Here is a 22,829-nt window from a genome sequence, read left to right as displayed (position 1 = left end):
CCCTTCTGCTCGGTCTGGATAAGTACAGTTCTTGTGGAGTAGGAAGGGTTGTACCAGTGATTCGCTCAGCAGTCCGAACTATTCGACATAGTCTTTGGAGATTGTATTTAGTAGCTGAGCTAAACCAGACAGTTATTGATGTGCAGATGACTGATTCAATAATGGAGGTGTAGAACTGTTTCAGCAGCTCCTTTGGGAGGTTGAACTTCCTCAGCTGATGAAGAAAGTACAGCCTCTGTTGAGCTTTTTTGACAATGGAGTCAATGTGAGTGTCCCACTTCAGGTCCTGAGAGATGGTGGTGCCCAGGAACCTGAATGACTCCACTGCTGCCACAATGCTGTCCATGATGCTCAGTGGGGGGAGAGCAGGGGGGTTTCTCCTGAAGTCCACTATCATCTCCACTGTTTTGAGCGTGTTGAGCTCCAGGTTGTTGTGACTGCACCAGACAGCCAACTCCTTAACCCCCTGTCTGTAAGCAGACTCGTCACCGTCCTGAATGAGGCCGATAAGTGTGGTGTCGTCTGCAAACTTCAAGAGCTTCACAGAGAAGTCTTTTGAAGTGCTGTCATTCGTGTACAGGGAGAAGAGCAGTGGGGAGAGGACACACCCCTGGGGGGCGCCAGTGCTGATTGTGCGGATACTAGATGAGAATTTTCCCAGCTTCACCAGCTGCTGCCTGTCTGTTAGGAAGCTGTTGATCCACTGACAGACTGAGGTGGGCACAGAGAGCTGAGTTAATTTGGGCAGGAGAAGTTTTAGGATGATAGTGTTAAATGCCAAGCTGAAGTCAACAAACAAGATCCTCACATAGGTCCCTGGTCTGTCTAGGTTTTGCAGAACATAATGCAGTCCCATATTTACTGCATCATCCACAGACCTGTTTGCTTTGTATGCAAACTGAAGAGAGTCCAGTGAGGGTTCAGTGATGTCCTTCAGGTGGGCCAGCACCAGTTTTTCAAAAGACTTCATGACCACAGATGTTAGTGCCACCGGTCTGTAGTCATTTAGTCCTGTAAGTTTGGGTTTCTTTGGGATGGGGATGATGGTGAAGCGTTTGAGGCAGGAGGGCACTTCACACAGCTCAAGTGATCTGTTAAAGATCAGGGTGAAGATGGGGGCGAGTTGGTCAGCACAGGATTTTAAACAGTCTGGTGTTATAAAATCTGGGCCTGGTGCTTTTTTCCTCTTCTGTTTCCGGAAGACCTGGCGCACCTCATCTTCGTTAAACTGTAGTGCAGGTATGGGGGAGGCGGGGGGTGGTGGGGATGTTAATGGTGGCGTGAAGAGCAGTTCAGAGTGGGTGTGGGGGGTTTTCTCAAACCGGCAGTAAAACTCATTCAGGTCGTTTGCAAGTCGTTCATTGTCTACAGTGCTGGGGGATGGTGTCTTGTAGTTTGTGATGTTTTTCAGACTTTTCCACACGGATGCTGAGTCGCTGGAAGAGAACTGACTCCAATACTGATATACTGATGAATACAAATTAGTAGATTAAATTTTGTAACTATATAACGAACTGCTGTGAAACTGGGTTTAAGAAAGAGAGCAGGCACTGAGCTAAGGAGAATTAGAGCAGAGCTCATTAAAATTCATGTCCCTTCCAAATATGGTCAAATCTGAGCTTCTGATTCTAGGAGTAAATCCTGTTTTTAAATGAATATACAACGATTTCTTGTCTAAGCCAAATCCTACGTAGATACTAGAGAACAATTTAACATATTGAATCAATGCATACTATAGCACCTTTATATATATATATATATATATTTGGAGAGCATAGGTCGAGGAAAATTACTTCATTCATGGTGCTTCATAGGAATGGATGAACATTTTGATCACGGCGACTAATTGTTAGAATTTTGTGTGTGCTTCATGGTTAATGTAGTTTTTTTAATGTACTCTGCTATTACACACAATTGTGTAAAATTAAGTAATTTTTTTAAAAATAATTTGTTTATTATGATCTTTTTGTTTATTATTATCTTTATTATGATCAGATATTGTGAAAATCTAAAAAGGTCTTACAAATTAACATGCATAAATGCCAGCAGAACCTGACTTTTTGATCCCAAACTCAAGATGAAATGAAATCTTTTATCTAGTTAGGTTCATCCAGGGACAGGAAATAACCTTTAATTTTCATGCTGTATAACTGCAGTGCCATTTCCAACTCATTCACATCATGCCCTATTCCCATCAAGTATCAAGTTATCAGATTGTTGTAAAACGCTTCATTTATAGGATTTTAAAATTCATGAGCTTGAAGTCATAATCTCTGGGCTCTTCTGGCTCATCCTGGAGCATTACTGGAGTTTTTTACGAACACAGATGAAACTGTGGATCTTCTCAGCGGGAAGTGATGCGTCTGCAGTCATTCATTATACAGTCATCTCTGACTAAGCAGAAAGAATCAGCCATTTCCTTTCCTCAAACGTGAGTTACACAGCAATGAATATTCAATGTTTTTATTAGCACTTTCTTAAGCCGGACTAATGTTCTTGGCTGACTCTCATTCTGGATATTATTATTTAATGATTAATTAAACATAGAAATTTGCCAGGCTACTTCACAATCAGACAAGATGTTACATATGCACTCTTGAACTCTTTGGCTCTATGAGGTGTTGTTAGTTGATTCAGATGTACTGTTTGGCTAGAAGTGATATCTAGTTATGCCTATTTGATTATTTTAGTCTACATTTGCAGTATAGATCTTCCTACTTATGCTTTATGCTTATGCTCTATTTATGCTGTCTGTACACTGTAAGCATTGCAGGGTTCCACACAGTTCATTAATGTTGTCCTAACACAAATTGATTAAGCTCACTTAACAAATTTAAGTGGATTGAACATAAAACATATATGTGGGTGCAGTATGTAAGTTTGACACCCAGTGATTGAACTAGGTATTGCACTCCTAGTTCAAAACACACGCAAGCGCAGGTTACCAGATTGACATGTGCCTGACAGTCAAGTCTAAAGGCTGATTTAAATCGTGTTCTGAATAAAAGCAACAACACCTGATAGAAGGAACATTTTCCATATTAAAAGGATTTTTTGTTCAGACCTTGCAACATCTGAAATGCATATTTTAGAAACAGCTTCTATTTCTTGCAGCTGAACAACAGGATAAACTGACAATAGTGATCACCTCATGTACACCTCATAAGCTTTATTCAGTGTTAAATGCTAATAATGTGAGTTTGAATGCCATACTACGGAAAGCAGCAGCAACAGATAAAAAATAAACCGTATAAAACTGAACTTTAGAACTGTGACTCAGTGCAGGCCAAAACATATCAGTGATTCAGCATGTAGATTTAATAATGTTAAACAGGTTTATTATGTATTAATTAGATTATAAACCTTACCGTTTCGTTGGAGTGCAGTGAGTGCACTATTCTGTGCTTCTGAATGGCTGTATTTAAATTTTGGTCATGTTTCATCTGGTGCAAACAGCCAAATTCCCTATCATTGCAAACCTCGTCACGTAGTGTGTTGTTAGTACACGTGGTTACATTGTAACCTGCTCACCTAATGTTTAAGTTTGCAATATTTGTATTATTTTCTAATTATTAACCACCTCACGTGGAACTCTGAATCTGCTTCTCATTTCGGAGTCTGCTACTGTCCACCGGAGGTTGCACATTGGTTGCGAATGAGTACTTTAAGAGCCTTCTTGTCTGAATGAATGAAATAGGCTGTTGTCCACAAAGGCAACCCGGAGTGCTGAAATATAACTGGCTATACTACCACTGGGAAGATTAAATGGATCAAAACAAAGACAGCCGTTTCAGCATGTAACACATATTTTCAAAGCAGAATATCTGACTTTAGCATTGTTTTTAAGATTTTTATGCTTTAGAAGTATCAAAAACTTACATACGGCACCTTTAAATGAGTAGGTAACAAGCAGCAAAAAATATTTTCTGAGTGTATATAGCTGCTAATTCATATAGAGAATATGCAAAACAGGGTGCAATATTTTGACAAACTGAATTTAATAGGTAGTTCATATGAGTATAATTAATCAAGGTTGCACCTTGACTAGAAATGATTGCACATTGACTGGAAATGATTAGAACACGTAAACTTTGTCAATATTCTTGCTCTGGAAATCCTGCTTTAATCTGCTTTAGTAAACCCCTTTTGTTTAGACAGTTTTGTTTGTTTGTTTATTATCATTTTTGTCAGTCCATTTTAGTCAAAATGTTTTTTTTCCAAGTTCGAATGATTAGTACAGCCCAAAACATGACAATAGATCATTTCTAGTACCAGTAAACAGCAACATATGTGAGTTTTGTTTGGTTTTGTGGCATTATTTACATTTTGTGCTTTCAAAATGGCTGACTGAAAACACTGTATTGCAATATGTCATGCTGAGGAGGAATAAACTCGCAGGAAAAAATCTGTTCTGCAAATTGTCATTATTAAAAGCAGGTTACATTGTTCATCTGGTACTTTTCTGTTTTATTTCAGCTGAATCCGGAGTATGACAGCACATTCATGTTTGACAATGATTTTCCAGCTCTTCAGCCTGATGCTCCAGACCCCGGTATGAATCAATGCTTCATTCAAGTTACCCACAAGTTTTTAATTGTATACTGCAGTATTTGGATGCACTAATATTTGTAGTTATGTACTAATAACTAACTAACTAACTAACTAACTAACTAACTAACTAACTAACTAAATAAATAAATAAATAAATAAATAAATAAATAAATAAATAAATAAATAAATTGCTAATTAAATAACTGACTGACTTACTACATTTTTAAAAGTGTATACATTTGGGCCTGTATCACTTGATCAAAAGCTTGGACTGTTGTAATTGAGCTAATCATTTCATCACATACACTTCTGATTTTTATTTTATTTTATTTTATTTTATTTTATTTTTTTATTTTTTTAAGTGACAGTAAATGCATTTGTTGTACCCAAGTTATCAAGCAGCGAAAACTATTATTATTATTATTGCTAATACTAATTGTTTCTTAAGCAGCAAATCATCATGTTACAAAGATTTCTAAAGATCATGTGACAACAAAGACTGACTCTTCAGGTTTGCTATCACAAAAATAAATTTAAATATTATTTACACTGTATTATTTTTGTGTCTGTATTTTCGTCAAATATATGCAGTCTATGTATATGCAATCAGTAAAATAATAGTTAGAGGTACATGGTTTGAATTAGGTAGTATTGTTTTCCAATTTTGTTTGAAGTTTGTTTGTATTTTTAGGAATATTAATATATTTAGCAATTGTTCAATATTTTAGTAATTGTTATTTTGGTACATCAAGTTAAAATAAGTGTAATTATTTAATTATGTAAATTGAAATTCTAATTGCACTAATTGATATCAAGCATGGTTTTCTGTTAAATTGTATTTTTGTTATTTTTATATATACTTTAATGATAAAATAACTAAAAATAGAGTAATATATATCAACATATACATTACTGAATTATATAATTTAATATAATTGATTTATTTTAGCTATAAATTGCACGCATGTCTGTTGTATTGTATTTCAAGTTAATCTACATTTTGTTTGACTTTTTTAGTTTTATTAGTTTATTTGACTTTTTTTTTAACAGTGGAAGTGTGTATTAAAGCATCTGATACATTCTCTCCATTATACCTTTTCTACAAAAGTTTTTTGAACTCATAATAAAAGTAGAGAGTTAATGTTCCTGCAGCAGAGTTTAATTGTACAACTTTTAATGTGCAATTAAATTCTGTGTTTTAATGAAGCAGTTCATTTCAATGTTTTACCAGTTTGCTGATGATTTTATTACTGGCTCCAGGTTCGGATCATCACCCTCTTTTCTTGAGCAAAGCAGCCAGAGGCGTTTGGTGAGAAATGCTTTATTTCTTCTTCCAAAGAGCAAAATGTACTAATTAATACTGCTGGCATCAAGTTATACATCACTATTCCCAACAAAACCCTGACATTTTAATATTCAGCTGAGGCTAAACTCTTCTCGCAGACTGTTCAGGAGTACTTTTCTAAGAGATTTATGACTGTGGCAATGGATTTGCCTTAAATAGGGCAAGAAATACTTTAAATAATTGTATACAATATATATAATACTACTACTAAAACTACTAATAATACATGACTCTTTTCAGAATTACAGGTACATTTCAAGCATTTTCCATAAACTGGAATGATATACAACAAATGTATAATTTACAGTAACAGAATGTACAGAATACATTATTAATATAAAATAATTCAAAATGCATAAATGTGACAGGGAACTTTTGATTCTGTTACTAGTTGTTATTTAATGTGTTGTTAAACTTTTTACATCACTAACAGAGTTGACATTTTCCACCATTTTGTGCTTTAGCTCAAGATGCTAACCTCAAACCAGACACCACATGGCATGAAGAAAACAGAATATTATGCATTCATCATCATAATATAGTTTTTAAAAAGTGAATTTGAGATTTGAAATATCACAGTAACAGAGTTGACACATAATTAAACTGCTGTTGGTGCATCCTAAACATTTAGCATACATTAATGAGAGAAGAATAATGACATGCCTCAATGCCTTTTAGAACTTCCACCCAGAGGAAGTGACATCACTTCAAGTTATGAAAGTCACATGTCATGCCTTGTTATTACAAATTTAATAAAACATGATATTTATTTTTATTTTATTTATTTTTCTTCTATTTTAAATTTACATTTATTCATTTGACAGACGCTTTTGTCTAAAGCGAGGAGACATTTAGCAAAAACGTAATTTTTTATTTTTTTATTTGGTGACAGTAAAGACATTTGTTGTCCACAAATTATCAAGCAGCAAAAACTTTACCAACATTGATAATACTAATGCCATGCCCTTTTATTACAAATGTAACATACAGTACACTTAAAAAATGACTTTTGCTGCGTATTCAAGCTACTTGAAAACAACACACTTCTTAAATTTTTTTAACTTAATTTTTTATGTTTAGTCCACTTAAATTTCCAAAAACGGTTAATTAACTTAATCAACTTGTGTCGAGACAACATAACTGAGTGAGAACTGAGTGGAACCCAGATTTTTATTTTATTTTTTTCAGTGTATTTTACCAGAACCTACAGACAGAAACACAATGTGTTTTTTCATATTATTACAAATTACAAATAATACAGAAAAAGATGTTTCTCGCAAATGTTTATTTAGCTTAAGAGAGTAATCATTAAAATTATTAAAAAAATGATGAAAATTCATATTAATTGAAGCTGAATGTATGATTCAGAAGCTGGAGATGGTGAAAAATAGCTGTGGGAGTCTTTAATTTAGACTTTTATTTAGACAAAATAGCCCTAAATACACAAGCTTATTATTATTATTTTTTTCGGTATAGTTGACCAGAACGTAGAGACAGAATCAACATGTGTTTTTGAGTACTGAAATTACTAATAATACAGAACATAGATGTTTCATGCAAATGTTTATTTAATTTAGTAGAGTAAACAGGAAAAAAATGATAAAATAATGAAAAAAAGAGAATTATTGAAGCTGAATGTACAATTCAGGAGGCAGAGATGGTCAAAAATGGCTGTGGGAGCCTTTGATTTAATATTTTCAAGTCAAAATAGCCCTAAATACACATGCAACATTATATTTAGAGATACTGTATCTTTATACAGTAATTTCTGTTAAACTGCATTGTTAAAATTTTTGTTTTTGAAAACAATTTGTTTATTTTTTCTCCCACATTCATATGATGCAGTACTATATAAAAATGTATCTTTTACTTTCATATGTCCTAATATCCATGAACTACAAACCTATCAGCTATCAAATTTAGCTATCCTTAAACATAACATATGATGAAACTCACGTCCAAGCAATAGCATTGTTGGTAAGTCTCTATGTGCTGTTGGTAAGTCTCTATGTGCTACCCTTCCTCTTTAATAGTATTTTTTTTCTTTTAGCTCAGTTCTTGTATCTCGTGGCCTTCTGGAACAGTGTTAATAAATTATTTCCCTGTGTTTGATGGTGCTGTTTGTAGAAATCAATTGTGCTGCCATGAACTCTCCGAGTCTCTTCAGGTTAAAGAACGGAGAGAAGAAACTCGCTGATTTTATCGTCTGTGAGAAAACGCATTAGAGATTTAGTCAGATCTATTCTTTACCTATGTCTTGCTTGGTACATAATTACTGTATTATGTAAGTTATTGATACAATTAGTCATTGTGCTTTTAATTTGTGTTTAGTATGACCATTTGCAAATCTGGACTACCATAACATTGTTTGAAAATTAACAGGTTGAGACAGAGTTAGGGATCTTTAAGTCATTTTGCTACAGGTGTTTTCAAGCATTTATACTGTTTGAAATAATCCTGTTATTGTGTGTTTTTACAGTCACATGATCTTTTCTGGGATAAGTGAATATAGATTCATTTTCAAAACTAGTTGGTTTATTTTCTTTATATACTAAATCTTAATTAATAAAAGCAAAACAAGAAACAATAAAATGAGGTTACAAAAATTACTATCTTTTACCAAATCAAAAATTAAACTAAGAACACCCCATAAATATTTATAAATTAAAATCAATTAAATATAATAACAACAACAACAACAACAATAATAAATAAATAATTATTATTAATTAAATATATTAATACAATCAATAAACAAATCACATCAAAGTAATTTGAAAACACTATTGGCATAGTTTATGAATACAAATATTGGCCTGGGTGATTTATTTTTAGTGCTTTAAAAATGTTATTTAGTTTAATTTAAATTTTCTTTTTCAAAAGCAAAAATATGCCACATCAGGCAAGAAACAGGCCTTATTTTAAATAGTCACGAGAGGAATAATTGTAATAAACTTTTTTGGTCATTTTTTAGGATTTAGAATCCTGTTTGGTCATATGTTGTCATTAAAGGAGCACTAGGTGGTGCTATCCCCAAACAAGTGAATTAATACAAGTCTGTAAAACATCATTCATCCTTTTTAATAAAGGGACTAAGCCGAAAAGAAAATGAATGAATGATTATATTATATTATATTATATTATATTATATTATATTATATTATATTATATTATATTATATTATATTATATTATATTATATTATAAAGAAATGCCACAGAAATGCCTACTGACCCAGCCAAGGCTCGAACTAGCGACCTTCTTGCTGTGAGGTTACAGTGCTAACCACTGAGCCACAGCGCTGCCCTAATATATAATATAATATAATATAATATAATATAATATAATATAATATAATATAATATAATATAATATAATATAATATAATATAATATAATATAATATAACATAATATAATATAATATAATATAATATAATATAACGTAATATAATATAATATAACGTAATATAATATAATATAACGTAATATAATATCATATAATACAATATAACGTAATATAATATAATATAATATAATCTGCAAATTGTAACAATTATATTCATATAATTCATATAAATTCTAATTATTTTACAAATAAACACAGACCCATATGATTTACTTCAACAATAAGAAAATATGATATGATAACAAAAGTATTGAAAAATATTTTATTTCAATTTTCAGTCTATTTTAGTCTATTATACAATCTATTTATAGAGCACAATTAAACAGAAATAATGTTGACCAATGTGCTGTACAAAGACATTGAAGACAAACATTAAGATTAAGATGAAACATGGTCCTTTATTGAAAGCAACTAACTTAAAAGAGAAAGCACTACCCATAGAGAAAGCATTACAAATCATGGACATAAGGCAGATCAAATAGAAATTATTTGAATAGAGATAAAAATAGATGGTGTTGTAGCAGTTTCATAACGTTTTATAATTTTAGAGCAGCTATGGTAAAAAATAAAATAAAATAAAGTAAAAATTAAACAAAATAAATATAAAAATAAAGTAAATACAATAAACAAAAAAAAAAAAATATAAATAAATACAATTAAATAATAAATAAATAAATAAAAAAAATTAAATAAAATAATAAATACAATTAAAATAAAACAATGAATACAATAAAAAAAAAAATAAATAAAATAAATAAACGTGCCCTAGATGGTGCTATCACCAAACAAGTAGAGTAGTCACACCTTAGAAGAAAGACTCCTTTAGATCATCAAGTGCCCTGATATTCCTTGATCCCCAGAGCTTTCAGTTCCATCTCCTCCATTCTGGACCATTTTTTTGGCAGTAATTCTTAAGGCAGATGTCAACGTTACTGTCCTGAAACAATACCTGTGTGTGCAAGCATCCAATTAGCAGAGGACTCCACAAACACACAGATCTGCCAACCGCCGCTCGGCTCTAATGCACTGGGATCTGACATTGTTTTCAGCCTAGTAAGAATAGCGCTCGAGGCACAAACAAGTCAAGGACGCTTAATAGAGGGAGCTGGATGCCCCACATAAAGCCTGAAAGAGAAGACTTTGGAAAGTTTGCAGGCGCAGCTGTTGGGTTTCATTCAGGGCTGAGACCGAAGAACGTGATGTGTTTATTCATAATGCTGCTGGGAGGATTGTTGTTGAAGGTGATGTGTAACTTGTCCAATATAACCTTAACTTAGATCAAGACTTTAGAAAGGATCTGTGAGCTAGAGGCATGGATGATTAGATAAATGGACAGACAACCCGATAACAGTATAGATGAAAGGATGGATGGATGATATACACATAGACAGGGTTTGTCAGAAACACAAAAGACAGACGGATGGATACATGTACAAACAGGGAGATGTACCGACATATATGTATAATTAGTGAGATGGAAAGATGGATGGACACAGACAGATAGATAGATAGATCGATAGATAGATAGATAGATAGATAGATAGATAGATAGATAGATAGATAGATAGATAGATAGATTTTGGCAGTGACAATGTATATTAATTAACATTGCTGCAAAGACAGTGTATATTAATAAACATCGCTGCAAATGCACAGGAATTAGCCAAAATACAAAATTTCATCCGTTGTCCCCGAACAAATGGTAAAATTATCTCCCTGAAAACAATATGAAAATTATACAATGAACAAATCAAATATAAAATAGCACAAAAACTGAGATAGCTATACAAATCCTGATAAAATATAGTGCACAGAGACAAAACAAACTGAAGTTGTTGTATAAAAAAATCCATGTGGGTGGACGGATAGATGGATGGATGGATGGTTCAACAGATGCATAAATGGATGGATGCATTCATGCTTGGATGGATGGAGAAATTGATGCAGATAAATGGATGCATGGATTCATGGATGGATTGATGGATAGACGGATGAAAGTATGGATGGACAGATGATAGAAAGATAGATGGATGCATAAATGGATGGATATATAAATGAATGCAAGTAGATGGATGAATGGATGCATGGATAGTAAGATGGATGGATGGTTGGATGGATGGATGGATATGCAGACCCATAAATGTATGGATGAATGAATGAATTGATAAATGGATTCAGATAAATTATTGCATGGATTCATGGGTGGATGGATGGATGGAAGTATGAATGGACAGATGAATACATGGATGGATGCATAAATAGATGGATGGATGGATGGATGGATAAATGAATGCAGATAGATGGATGCATGAATACATGAATATTTAGATGGATGGTTGGATGGACAGATGATGCATAAATACATAGATAGATGGATAAATAGATGCAGATAGAAGAACGAATGGATGGATAGATGTATGTGTAGTTAGATAGATGGATAGATATTTGGATGGGTCAATGGACAGATGATGGATGGATGTATAAATGTATGGATGTATGTATGGATAAATTAAAACAGATAGATGGATGCATGGATAAATGAATGGTTGAAATGACAGATGGATGGATGATGAAAAGGTGGACAGATGGATAAATACATGAATGAAAAGATGGATGATAGATGGATGCATATAGATGGATGAATTAATTAATGGATAGACGGATGAATGGATGGATGGATGGATGGATGGATGGATGGATGGATGGATAGATGGATGGATGGATAAAATAATGCAGAAAAATGGCTGTATGGATGCATAGATAGTTAGATGGATGGACAGATGAATGGATGTATAGAAATATGGATGGGAGTATGAATATATGGAGTGGAAGTATGAATAGACCGATAGATGGATGTATGGATGCATGGATAGTAAGATACATTGTTGGATGAATGCATGGATGAATGGATAAATGGATTTAAATAAATTAAATTAATGGATGGATGGATGGATGGATGGATGGATGGATGGGTGGAAGTATGGATGGACACATAAATGGATGGATGGATAATGATGAATAATGATTGCTCATAAATGGATGCATGGATGCATGCATTAATAATTAGATGGATGGTTGAATGGACAGATGATGCATAAATGCATAGATAGATGGATAAATAGATGCAGAAAGGAGAAGGGATGGATTGATAGATGTATGTATAGTTAGATAGATGGATAGATATTTGGATGGATCAATGGACAGATAATGGATGGATGCATAAATGTATGGATGTATGTATGGATAAATTAATGCAGATAGATGGATGCATTGATAGGTGAATGGTTGAAATGATGGATGGATGGATGGATGATAAAAAGGTGGACAGATTGATAGATATATGAATGCAAAAAGTTATATGGATGGATAAATATATATGGATAAATACATGAATGAAAAGATGGATGGATAGATGGATGCAATTAATTATTTATTGGATTGATGGATAGATGGATGGATGAAAGTATGGATGGACAGATAATGGATGGATGGATTGATGCATAAATGGATGGATGGATAACTGAATGCAGTTAAATGGCTGTATGGATGCATGGATAGTTAGATGGACGGATGGATGGAAAGTTGGACTGGTGATGCATAAATGGATAGATGGATGGATAAATGGATGCAGATGGAAGAATGAATGAATGAATGGATGGATAGATAGATGTAAGTATAATTAGATGGATGAATATTTGGATGGATGGATGGACAGATGATGGATGAATGCATAAATGGATGGATGTATGAATAAATGAATGCAGCTAGATGGATGAATGAATAGATATAGTTAGATAGATGGATGGATGGATTAATTGATGAATGCATAAAAGGAGACATAAGTTAATGGATGCATTTATGGATTAAGTAGATCAGTGTTTCCCAACCCTGTTCGTGAAGGCACACCAACAGTCCACATTTTCAACCTCTCCCTAATCAAACACACCTGAATCATCTTATCATAACATTAGAAGAGACTCCAAAACCTGAAGTTAATGGGTCAGATAACGGAGACATCTAAAATATGTACTGTTGGTGTGCCTCCAGGAACAGGGTTGGGAAACACTGGAGTAGATGAAGGATGAATGCATGGATGGATGCATAGATGAATGGATGGATAGGTGGATGGATTAATTAATTATTGGATTGATGGATGGATGGATGGATGGATGGATGAAAGTATGGATGGACAGATATTGGATGGATGGATTGATGCATAAATGGATGGATGGATAATTGAATGCAGATAAATGGCTGTAGGGATACATGGATAGTTAGATGGATGGATGGATGGATGGAAAGTTGGACTAATGATGCATAAATGGATAAATGGATGCAGATAGAAGAATGAATGAATTGATGGATGGATGGAGAGATAGATGTAAGTATAATTAGATAGATGGATGGATTGATAGACAGATGATGGATGAATGCATAAATAGATGGCTAAATGAATACAGATAGATGGATGTAAGTATGCGTGGATGGAAATATGAATGGACGGATGGATAGAAAGATGGACAGATGGATGGATACATAAATGGATGGATGGATGGATGGATAAATTGATGCAGATAGATGGATGGAAGGACGGATGGATAAACAGATGTATGTGTGATGTTCTGCTGTTTGTTTTCAGTAAGGTCATGTGTTTCCACCCCTGGTCTGACATCACCCTCCCCCTGATGCAGCCTGCAGAGATCCGCAAAGTGATTGACAAGTGGGCAGATCTGACCGTAGAGCTCGGTGCTGCATACGCATGGGTTCAGGTTAGTACATCTTGTCCTCTCCCTTCTGTTTTCTAATGCACCTGTTACTTTGCATTCACACGGAAAACAGCTTTGAGACACATGACTCATCTTAAAATATGAGACTCTCTCTTTTTCTCACTGTGACTCTCTCTCTGTGGTTTATAGCAACTTAATGAAACATTTGCACTATTTGTTGCCACAAGAAACGTCCCCTCTAGAAGCACCAGAGTCACAGGGATGAGATTGCATAAGAGAGTGTGTATTTAAAAGAGTCAGAGGCAGGGACACCGCTCGATTGGGTTCTGTCCCAGTCTTCCTCATCAGTGCTAATTGGATCAATTGGGAGCTGCTCTTCAGTCAGGCCGTCTCTGTGCTGATCAATGGCGGGCAGCGTGGAGCGCTCCTCTGGCCTCTCTGGACACATTAGTGCTCCTGCAAGGGAATAATGGAGCACTTCAAAGGGTTGCAAGGATATGAATGTAGTGAATTAAGATGTTTGTGCCAAAAGACAGTTAACTTATGAGCGTGAGAGAGTTCCTTTGCCTCACTGGCTTTTTTTTGTACAGACTATAGATTCAGTTTAACGAAGAAATTCTGCTTAGAGGTACCAAATCCTGACACTTTTATCATTTTTAATTTTTCTCTGAAGTCAGATTATAATATATTTCTTGTGCCAAAAACAGCAATATTTTAGTTCTATAGGACTTTTTATTGCTGTTCCTCAACAAATTCCGTGGATAAATGGCATCTATAGGGTTTGTCTAAGCATCAAATATAGACTCTGTTCACTATTTTTTCCATACATAATGAAAAGAGGACACTCATTGTCTACAAAGCACTACACAACATGAAGTCAATACCAGATAATACTGGAAAAGTGTATTCATCCAGGATGCAGAAATACAATTACAACAAAATACAAATATAGTTTCCAACTCTGAAAAAAATGATTTATTGGATTTAATTAATTATTAAAGGTAAGTGGTTGCAAACAATTTACATGGGCTGAATTTAAAGAAGCAAATTAAGTTGAACGTTACCAAATTTAATTTGTTTTTTTAAATTCACATGGAGTTTGGGGACAGGGCAACTCTGGACTGGGCAACTGGGGTGGTGGTTCCCATTTTTAAGTAGTAGGACCGGAGGGTTTTCTCCAACTATAGGGGGATCACACTCCACAGGGGAAAGTCTATGCCTGGAGAGGAGGATCCAGCCGATGGTTGAACCTAGGATCCAGGAGGAACAATGCAGTTTTTGTCCAGGCCGTGGTACACTGGACCAGCTCTAAATCCTCACCAGGGTGCTGGAGGGTCCATGGGAGTATGCACAACCAGCCCACAAGTGTTTTGTGGACTTGGAGAAGGTATTTGACCGTGTCCCTCGTGGCATTCTGTGGAGGGTGCTCTGGGAGTATGGGGTCAGAGGCGTTCTGTTAAGGGCCGTCTTGTCCGTGTATGAACAGAGTAGGAGTCTGGTTCGCATTGCCAGTAATAAGTCAGACTTGTTTCCAGTGCATGTTGGATTCCGGCAGGGCTGCCCTTTGTCACCAATTCTGTTCATAATTTTTATGGACAGAATTTCAAGGCGCTGCCTTGGGCTTGAGGGGATCTGGTTCAAGGATCACAGGATCTCATCTCTGTTATTCGCAGACGATGTTGTTCTGTTGGGTTCATCGAACATAGACTTTCAGCATGCACTGGGCAGAGAGTCAGCACCTCCAAGTCCTAGGCCATGATGCTCCACCAAAAAATGGTTGTTTGCCAAAGGTGGTTTGACTTTTGAGGAAAGTCCTTACTCCAGGTGAAGGAGTTCAAGTATCTTGATGTTTTGCTCACGAGTGAAGGAAGAATGGAACATGAGATTGACAGGCGGATTGGTGCAGCAGAAGCAGTAATGCGGTCGATGTACCGGTGCGTTGTGGTAAAGAAGGAGCTCTAAGTCAGAAATTCCCAAACTAGGGCCTGTGGGCAAAAGTTTGCCAATGGTAACCTTTGATTTGGCCTGCCATTTGATAAGAGAGGGAGAATGAAGGGAAGGTTGGGGCCAATACCTTCAACAGAGCTTGTCATTTCTAATTTTAACGGATCTTTTTGTTTGTTTGTTTAATTTTTGACATACAAAAAAGCAAATGAAATGAAATGTTTCAATTAAATGTTGCGCATGAATCAGATTTAAAAAAAGGTAAGGATCCTCAATGAGCAAATTAAGTGTACTCAATGTATTCAGCATTGAACACTATTATAAAGGGAATTTTTTGCTTTTATTGTAAGAAGTTGATTATAAAATGTAAAAAATAAATAATTATTAATATGATTACCGTATTTATTTCAATTTCATTTTAAATATTAATAAATTAGGATATTACAATCAAAACTTTAATGTAATACTTTAGTTTATTTAACTTTAGGCCACCACCTTCAATCAACTTAGTTTTTTTGCCCTTCATAAGTAAAAGTTTTGGCACCCCTGCTCTAGGTAAAAGCATTGAGCTGGCAGGCAGAAGTTTGCAGGTTCAAATCTCTCAAAGGCTAATCGTTCAGATTTAAATGGTGCACTTGGTGTGTACTTGCATTCTTGTAGTGCTCACTTGCTTCTTTAGGTACACTTAAATATAGGTTTCTTAAAATTTATAAAAGCTTGTGTCAGCTTTGTACCTGAATTGGCCCCTAAAACTTTCAGGGTTCACACTGTTACTCTTAAATTAACTACTAAAATGCCCATTTTGAGGGTAGATATGGTATAAAGTTGTCCCCTTGAGGGCACTGCAACAGGGACAAGCTGCTATACCTCTAAAGGTATTCTGTTTACACAATTCTTTGTACATATTCCTGCTGTGTTTGTCTGAAATCCTAATTATACGCATCAAACAACCTAATTAAGGATCGTAGAAACTTCTCTCTTAAAGTTTGCATGAACCAGAAGTTGAACTTTTATTTTAGTATGTTGATGTACTTTCAACTGAAGCGAATATTGAGTAGGGTTGGAGCTTTCTTTTGTGCATCCCTCATAGCAAACTAACAGTCAAAGGGACGTGGTTAAAGAATTTCCTTTTCACATTTCCATGTTTCAAGTAGCAGAAGTGGTCATAGTTGGGTAAACTGACATGAGAGTACAACAAATAATTTTTTTTACAAATTTATTTGTTGAAATAATAGAAAAACTCCATGATGGTGCTATCAATACTTATAGAACAAGAAAAAATATAGCTAATGAAGCAGCCTTTCCATCCAACGAGTCAAAGAGAACAAAATCATCACTTCCTGATTAACTGCCGCCAAATATCAACAGTAAAAACGAAATTTGCAGCGGTAGGAGAAGCTGTGTGAATCTTTTCCTTATTTAATAAATGATTTGCATCTCAAAAGACAAATGCCAACACACAATGAACATGTGGTAGCATTCGAAGGCATGAGACGGGAAGCGCAAACAGGTAATTAATAATATAATAACACTAATACTGAAATGGTTAGGCATTTTTGAATGACCAAAACAACATTTCAGATGTCTTACAATCTGCTCAGCCTGCTGGTTTATGCATTCACACACATTTTTATCATCTCATGATCTCTTATAACAAAATCACTTGGCCTTTTTAATGTGCTTACTGGAATTTGTTCTTAAAAGTGTTTCCATCGCAGTTTATGCGCATCTTTTCTTATTGGATAAAAAGTTTATGCTACTCAGTTATGCACATATGTTTTTTTATACACATCTTACATATGTAAATACAAATGTAAATTTGTATTTACAATAAATAATATTCAAAATGATCAAGGATTTAAGATTATGATGACCGTTAAACGTGTCAAAGAAGTCTTGTGATAAGGGTCCATAGTGGCTGAAGTCGTCAAACGGCAACAGAAGAACAGCCACTCCAAATGTGAAAGCAAATGGTCAGACTTTGATTTAAGATTTTTGATTTACCCCTAAGAAATGGGACAGGACCACAGCACCTGCACACGCCACCATATGTCATTGCGGTCTCTTGCTTCATATGAGATCAATGATTGTGACTGCTGTAAAAAAAAATACTAATTTGTGGATCTCCTTACTTTTGGGTGCAGCTATGCTGCCATTGTGGCTAGTGTATTCTGTGAAATTTTCGTACCCCTTGGTTTCGAGTGTGGTCCTAAAAAATCTCTGTTCGAAGGGATTTATAGCCCTTCCCCTTAGCCCTATGCCTTCACGGTAAAGAAAACTGGGATACCCCTACCCCTTCACGTGAACGCACAAAACGAGGGGTAGAGGTAAGGGTAAGGGGAAGGACTAAAGGGGTAGAATTGGGATTGGGCCACAGTATGACTGTCTGACTGTGTTGCTCTACATGTGAGAAATTATTGCCATTGGTGTATTTTAATCATATAATCAAATCTATTGCATCAACTTTTTCAAAGTTTTCTTACTTATATCACCTCAACTATGAAACATTACTGTCATGTTTAGGTCAGTTTAAGAATTGACTCTTATAATTCATTGTCAAAAACAGGACTTGCAATAAAAGATATCTCATTATTTTAGGCAACAGCATAGTTCAGCCTACTGGGACATTTCTGCTTGTCTTGCAGCTCGTCCCACTAGAGTTTCTCGGTTAACAGCGGTGGTTATCTCCTCTCTGTTAAACACATCAGAGGATGTGTCTGGCCTCATCTTTGCGATTTACAGACCCTGAAGTGCGGCGACTTTAACTGAGTCAATATTTATCAAGTAGAGTAGTCAAGGGCAGATCCTGCTTAAATCCTTTTATATCGCCCTTGAGGGAGGTGCCAGGAAGTCTTAAAACTCCCCTCGACAGGATGTTTCCTTTAAAACAGCAACATGTGCTCTGATCTCTTCATGTCTCAATAACAGAGTGCATGTTTTGTCTGCACCTGTGTGTGTTTTGGGTTGTTTCTGTATGCTTGTATATAGTTGCTGTGGCTTGTTATGTCTGGGTTATTTGACAGTAATGTCTTTTTTCTCTTTTGTGTTTCAGATCTTTGAGAATAAAGGAGCCATGATGGGCTGTTCAAACCCTCATCCTCATTGTCAGGTACGCCGTCACCTTCTTACTTCACTGATTTGCCCTCCTCCTTCCAATTAGCGTTTGCCCCTGTCGGCTCACAGAGGCAGAGGGAATGCTATTCTGTGGATTAAGACCTATCCGCTACAGTCTTCGACCATCTGAAAGGCTCTTTTTTTAGGCTGAAATAGGTTTTTCACTGTCACCTCAGTGGAGAGACTGCTGACGAGACAAGGCTAATGCAAGCAGGAGCTTAAAAAGCCTCCAATTAGGGAACTGCTGAGATATTCCAGGAAAATACGTCACCAAAACCGTCTTTTTACTAGAAAATTATTCAGTCCTTAAGTTGAGCAGGCTTGTCTTATGGGGATTCTGGGATTTCTTTTTAAAACGGAGGTCGCTGGGATGGCAGTGGGGCAGAAAACGGCACTGCTTTTATCAGTGTGATGCCGTTCTGTGTAGATGATGTGCTTTATTGACGTCTTCATGTTTCTGCTCTGACTCGGAGCGGCGAGGAACGTCTGTTTCCTCTCGTTTTACTTTTTCAGACTGTCTGTCTTAGCCTCGTTTCTTCTGAGCGCTGGAAGTCTGTCACTGTCGTGCCGTGACAGCACAGCAAGCCAGATTCACTGGGTTGACTCACACTGAGCTCAATCTCACTGAATTCATTAAGTTTTCTTGTGCTCCACTAGGGGGCAGTGGAGGATTTTCAGATCCTTTAACATGAAATGCCTTTTTTTTTATGAAGCTGTCACAAACCACTCAGATTTGCCCTATAATGCTGTCTTTGTAATAAACCACACCTGAAGAATGTAGGTTTAATGTACAGGCCATAGATTTATTGCCTCATCAAATGTAAGCTTTGATGCCAAAATAGTGCACAGTGTACTAACTTGTTAGGTTGTGATTGAAATAGTTTATTTGGCTGGACAAAGTAAACTTGTTCAGAAGTTGAAAGAAATGCAGTTCAGTGCAAGTGTTTTATTTGGTTTGACAATAGCCACTATTGCCAGCTCAAGCCGACATCGATTTTTATATATTTTTTTACATTTGAAAAAGAGTATAAATACATATTATTTTTACTTACATTCATTCATTCATTCATTCATTCATTCATTAATTCATTCATTTTCTTTTAAGCTTAGTCCCTTTATTATTTTTACTTAAAGATTTTTAAATATGTTAATTATATAGTAAAAGAATAGCATTTGAAACCGTCCGCTTAGATTAAACAAGAAAATGTGTAGAAACGGAAAGAGAGAGCGAGAAAGAAAGAGAGCACTCAATGACATTTTCTGCTTGTTCAAACTACTTATTTAAAATGAGACAAACCAGTGCAATTCTTAAGTTTTTTTTGGGGGGAGGCAACTAAATTGTTTTATGTTTAATACACTTAAATGTATAAAAACTAATAAATTAACTTAGTTTCTTCATGTTGTGCCAACACAAATCAATTGTGTGGAACCCAGCTTTTTTTTTTTACAGAGAGAGACAGAGGAGAGAGAGAGGGGTCTGTTTCTTTACATTACATATAATAGCAGATAATCGAATCAATAAATAATAAAATGGGTTCTCTCCGGGTGAATTGAATAAGCTAAATTGGCCGTAGTGTATGTGTGTGAATGCAAGAGTGTATGGCTGTTTCCCAGTGTTGGGTTGTGGCTGGATGGGCATCCTCTGCGTAAAACATGCTGGATAAGTTGGCGGTTCATTCCGCTGTGGTGACCCCTGATTAATAAAGGGACTAAGCCGAAAAAGAAAATGAATTAATTAATTAAATATAAAACCCCTAAAATATTAATGCTATAATAAAAACTAAGATTTAAATAAAAAAAATATCTATAGAACTCATTAAAGTTGTCATGATTACCAGTGATCCAGGCTTGCAGATCCCTGGTAAGCATGCACCTTCACCCGTACTATAATTCTTCACTTCTGGCGCATTTTCACTGAGTGGTACAGTACGTTACGGTACGGGTCGGTACGGGTCACCATTATCAGGCTTGAGTTTCCACTGCCAAAAAGGGTACCAATGGTACGTTTCAGTCGACGTCATTCTCACTCAAGGAAACGTCAAAGTAAAGCTGTACAGGTTGTTCACGTCATTTCAGAAGCTCTTCTCACAAAACAGATGCTTTATACACATAAATGCTTGTTTAAATGTTTATTACTAACATTTCTATGAACATGATTTGATTATAACTGCAGATGTGATTATATAAAATAAAGGAATAAACGCAACATATATGAACACATACAGACCCTTACAGTCTCCGATATGTTACCAATTACATAAAAATTACACACAGCATGCATTTAGTCCTTAAAAACAACACGCAACAAATAGCCCACAGTTAATTCAAACCTCTCATCTGTATCTTTAATCTTCACCAGCACATGTAACCTCTTTTAGGAAATTATTTCGTCATACCGAGTTCATAATAGTCCAAAAGGTGACGATAATAATTAAACATGTCAGTTTGTTTATGGTTTAGGCTGGTGAAAGAATCATTTACGATGTTTTTTCACACTTCACTCTCGCATTTGTCCATTCCTGAAAGGATCGAATGTCAGAAGCACTTCAATAATCACGTGCATGTTATTATTATGAGCTCAAGAAGTTATTTCACATGTAGACGTGCGGCAACCAATCGAGAGGTCTCTGGAAAAAGTGAAACTGCTTGCGCTTTAGACGGCCTCCTAAACAACAACAGGTTTATCTTCTTGGCTATATGGCTGTTTATGAAGACGGCAACAAGGTTTGTTTGAGCTCTGGTGGATGGCTCGTTATTTTATGTATATAGTATTATTATGTAATGTCTAGGCTGTGTATTTAAAAATGGAACTTTCTTTGTTTTCATTCTCCTGGCTTGTACATGTGCTAGTGATGTTTGTCTGTAAACCAATAGCATTCAGCTGCATGTCTAGCTCTGCCTTTTGGTATCCTTTTGTTGTGCTAGGTACCCTTTGAAAACGGTACCCAAAAAATGGTACAGTACGGTTCGCTTTTAGGTACCTTTTGACAGTGAAAACGGCCAAGCTTACCGAACCGTACCGTACTGACCACTCAGTGGAAATGGGCCTTTTATGAACGACATATCCCATCATCCACCTCACACACACACCTGTTCCGGAATCACAGTTGATTACACACACACACACACACAGCTGGGAGCTGATCTAAGACTTATTACATGGATTATATAGACCGCTCACATTGACACACACATTGCTGAGTCTTGTTGGTTAAACCCTGTAACATTATGAAGTGTTCTCCTAGTTTAGGCTTTCTGCCTTTGACCCTTGTCTTGTTCCCTTGTTTACCATGTCTGCCACCTGTACCGACCATTTGCCTGTGACCTACGCTTCTGGATTTCACTTTATGTATCCGTTTTCTCTTTTGTTTGACCATTGCCATTACCATCTGATGTTTCCGAATAAAGCTGGATGTGAATCCTCACTCCATTGTCACCCGACATCCCTGTGGTTACGAAACTCTTGGAAACACTGTAAATAAGGATTTAAAACAAAAATGCTACAGCACACATCTAAAATGGGACAAAAATAAAATAAAATAAAAATAATCACAAATTCAAAGCTTGAACCTTAATAATCTTTTCACAATGAATTGATATAGACCAAAATATTTTAACATAAGAAATTACCACTGTTTTCAATATTTATTAATTTGGTAACACTTTACAATATGGTTGTATTAGTTAATGCATTTGCTATAACATGAGCAAACATTGAACAATACATTATAACAGCATTTGT

The 22,829-nt window shown here is 35.5% G+C and overlaps 1 protein-coding gene across 1 annotated transcript in view; it reads left to right on the top strand.

Moving 5' to 3' along the window:
* The window catches only part of galt (galactose-1-phosphate uridylyltransferase), a 172,323-nt gene that overhangs the window by 4,996 nt on the left and 144,498 nt on the right, over nt 1-22,829 (top strand). Inside the window, exons 3-6 of the mRNA XM_056466316.1 lie at nt 4,477-4,552; nt 5,812-5,860; nt 13,942-14,071; nt 19,026-19,082. Of these exons, the coding sequence (XP_056322291.1) occupies nt 4,477-4,552; nt 5,812-5,860; nt 13,942-14,071; nt 19,026-19,082 (312 nt within the window). The remainder of the gene's footprint in view (nt 1-4,476; nt 4,553-5,811; nt 5,861-13,941; nt 14,072-19,025; nt 19,083-22,829) is intronic.

This window comes from Danio aesculapii, chromosome 10, assembly GCF_903798145.1.
Source record: "Danio aesculapii chromosome 10, fDanAes4.1, whole genome shotgun sequence".
Lineage (NCBI taxonomy): Eukaryota > Metazoa > Chordata > Actinopteri > Cypriniformes > Danionidae > Danio > Danio aesculapii.
The sequence above is the reverse complement of the archived record's forward strand: the minus strand, read 5'-3'. Positions and strand labels throughout refer to the sequence as shown.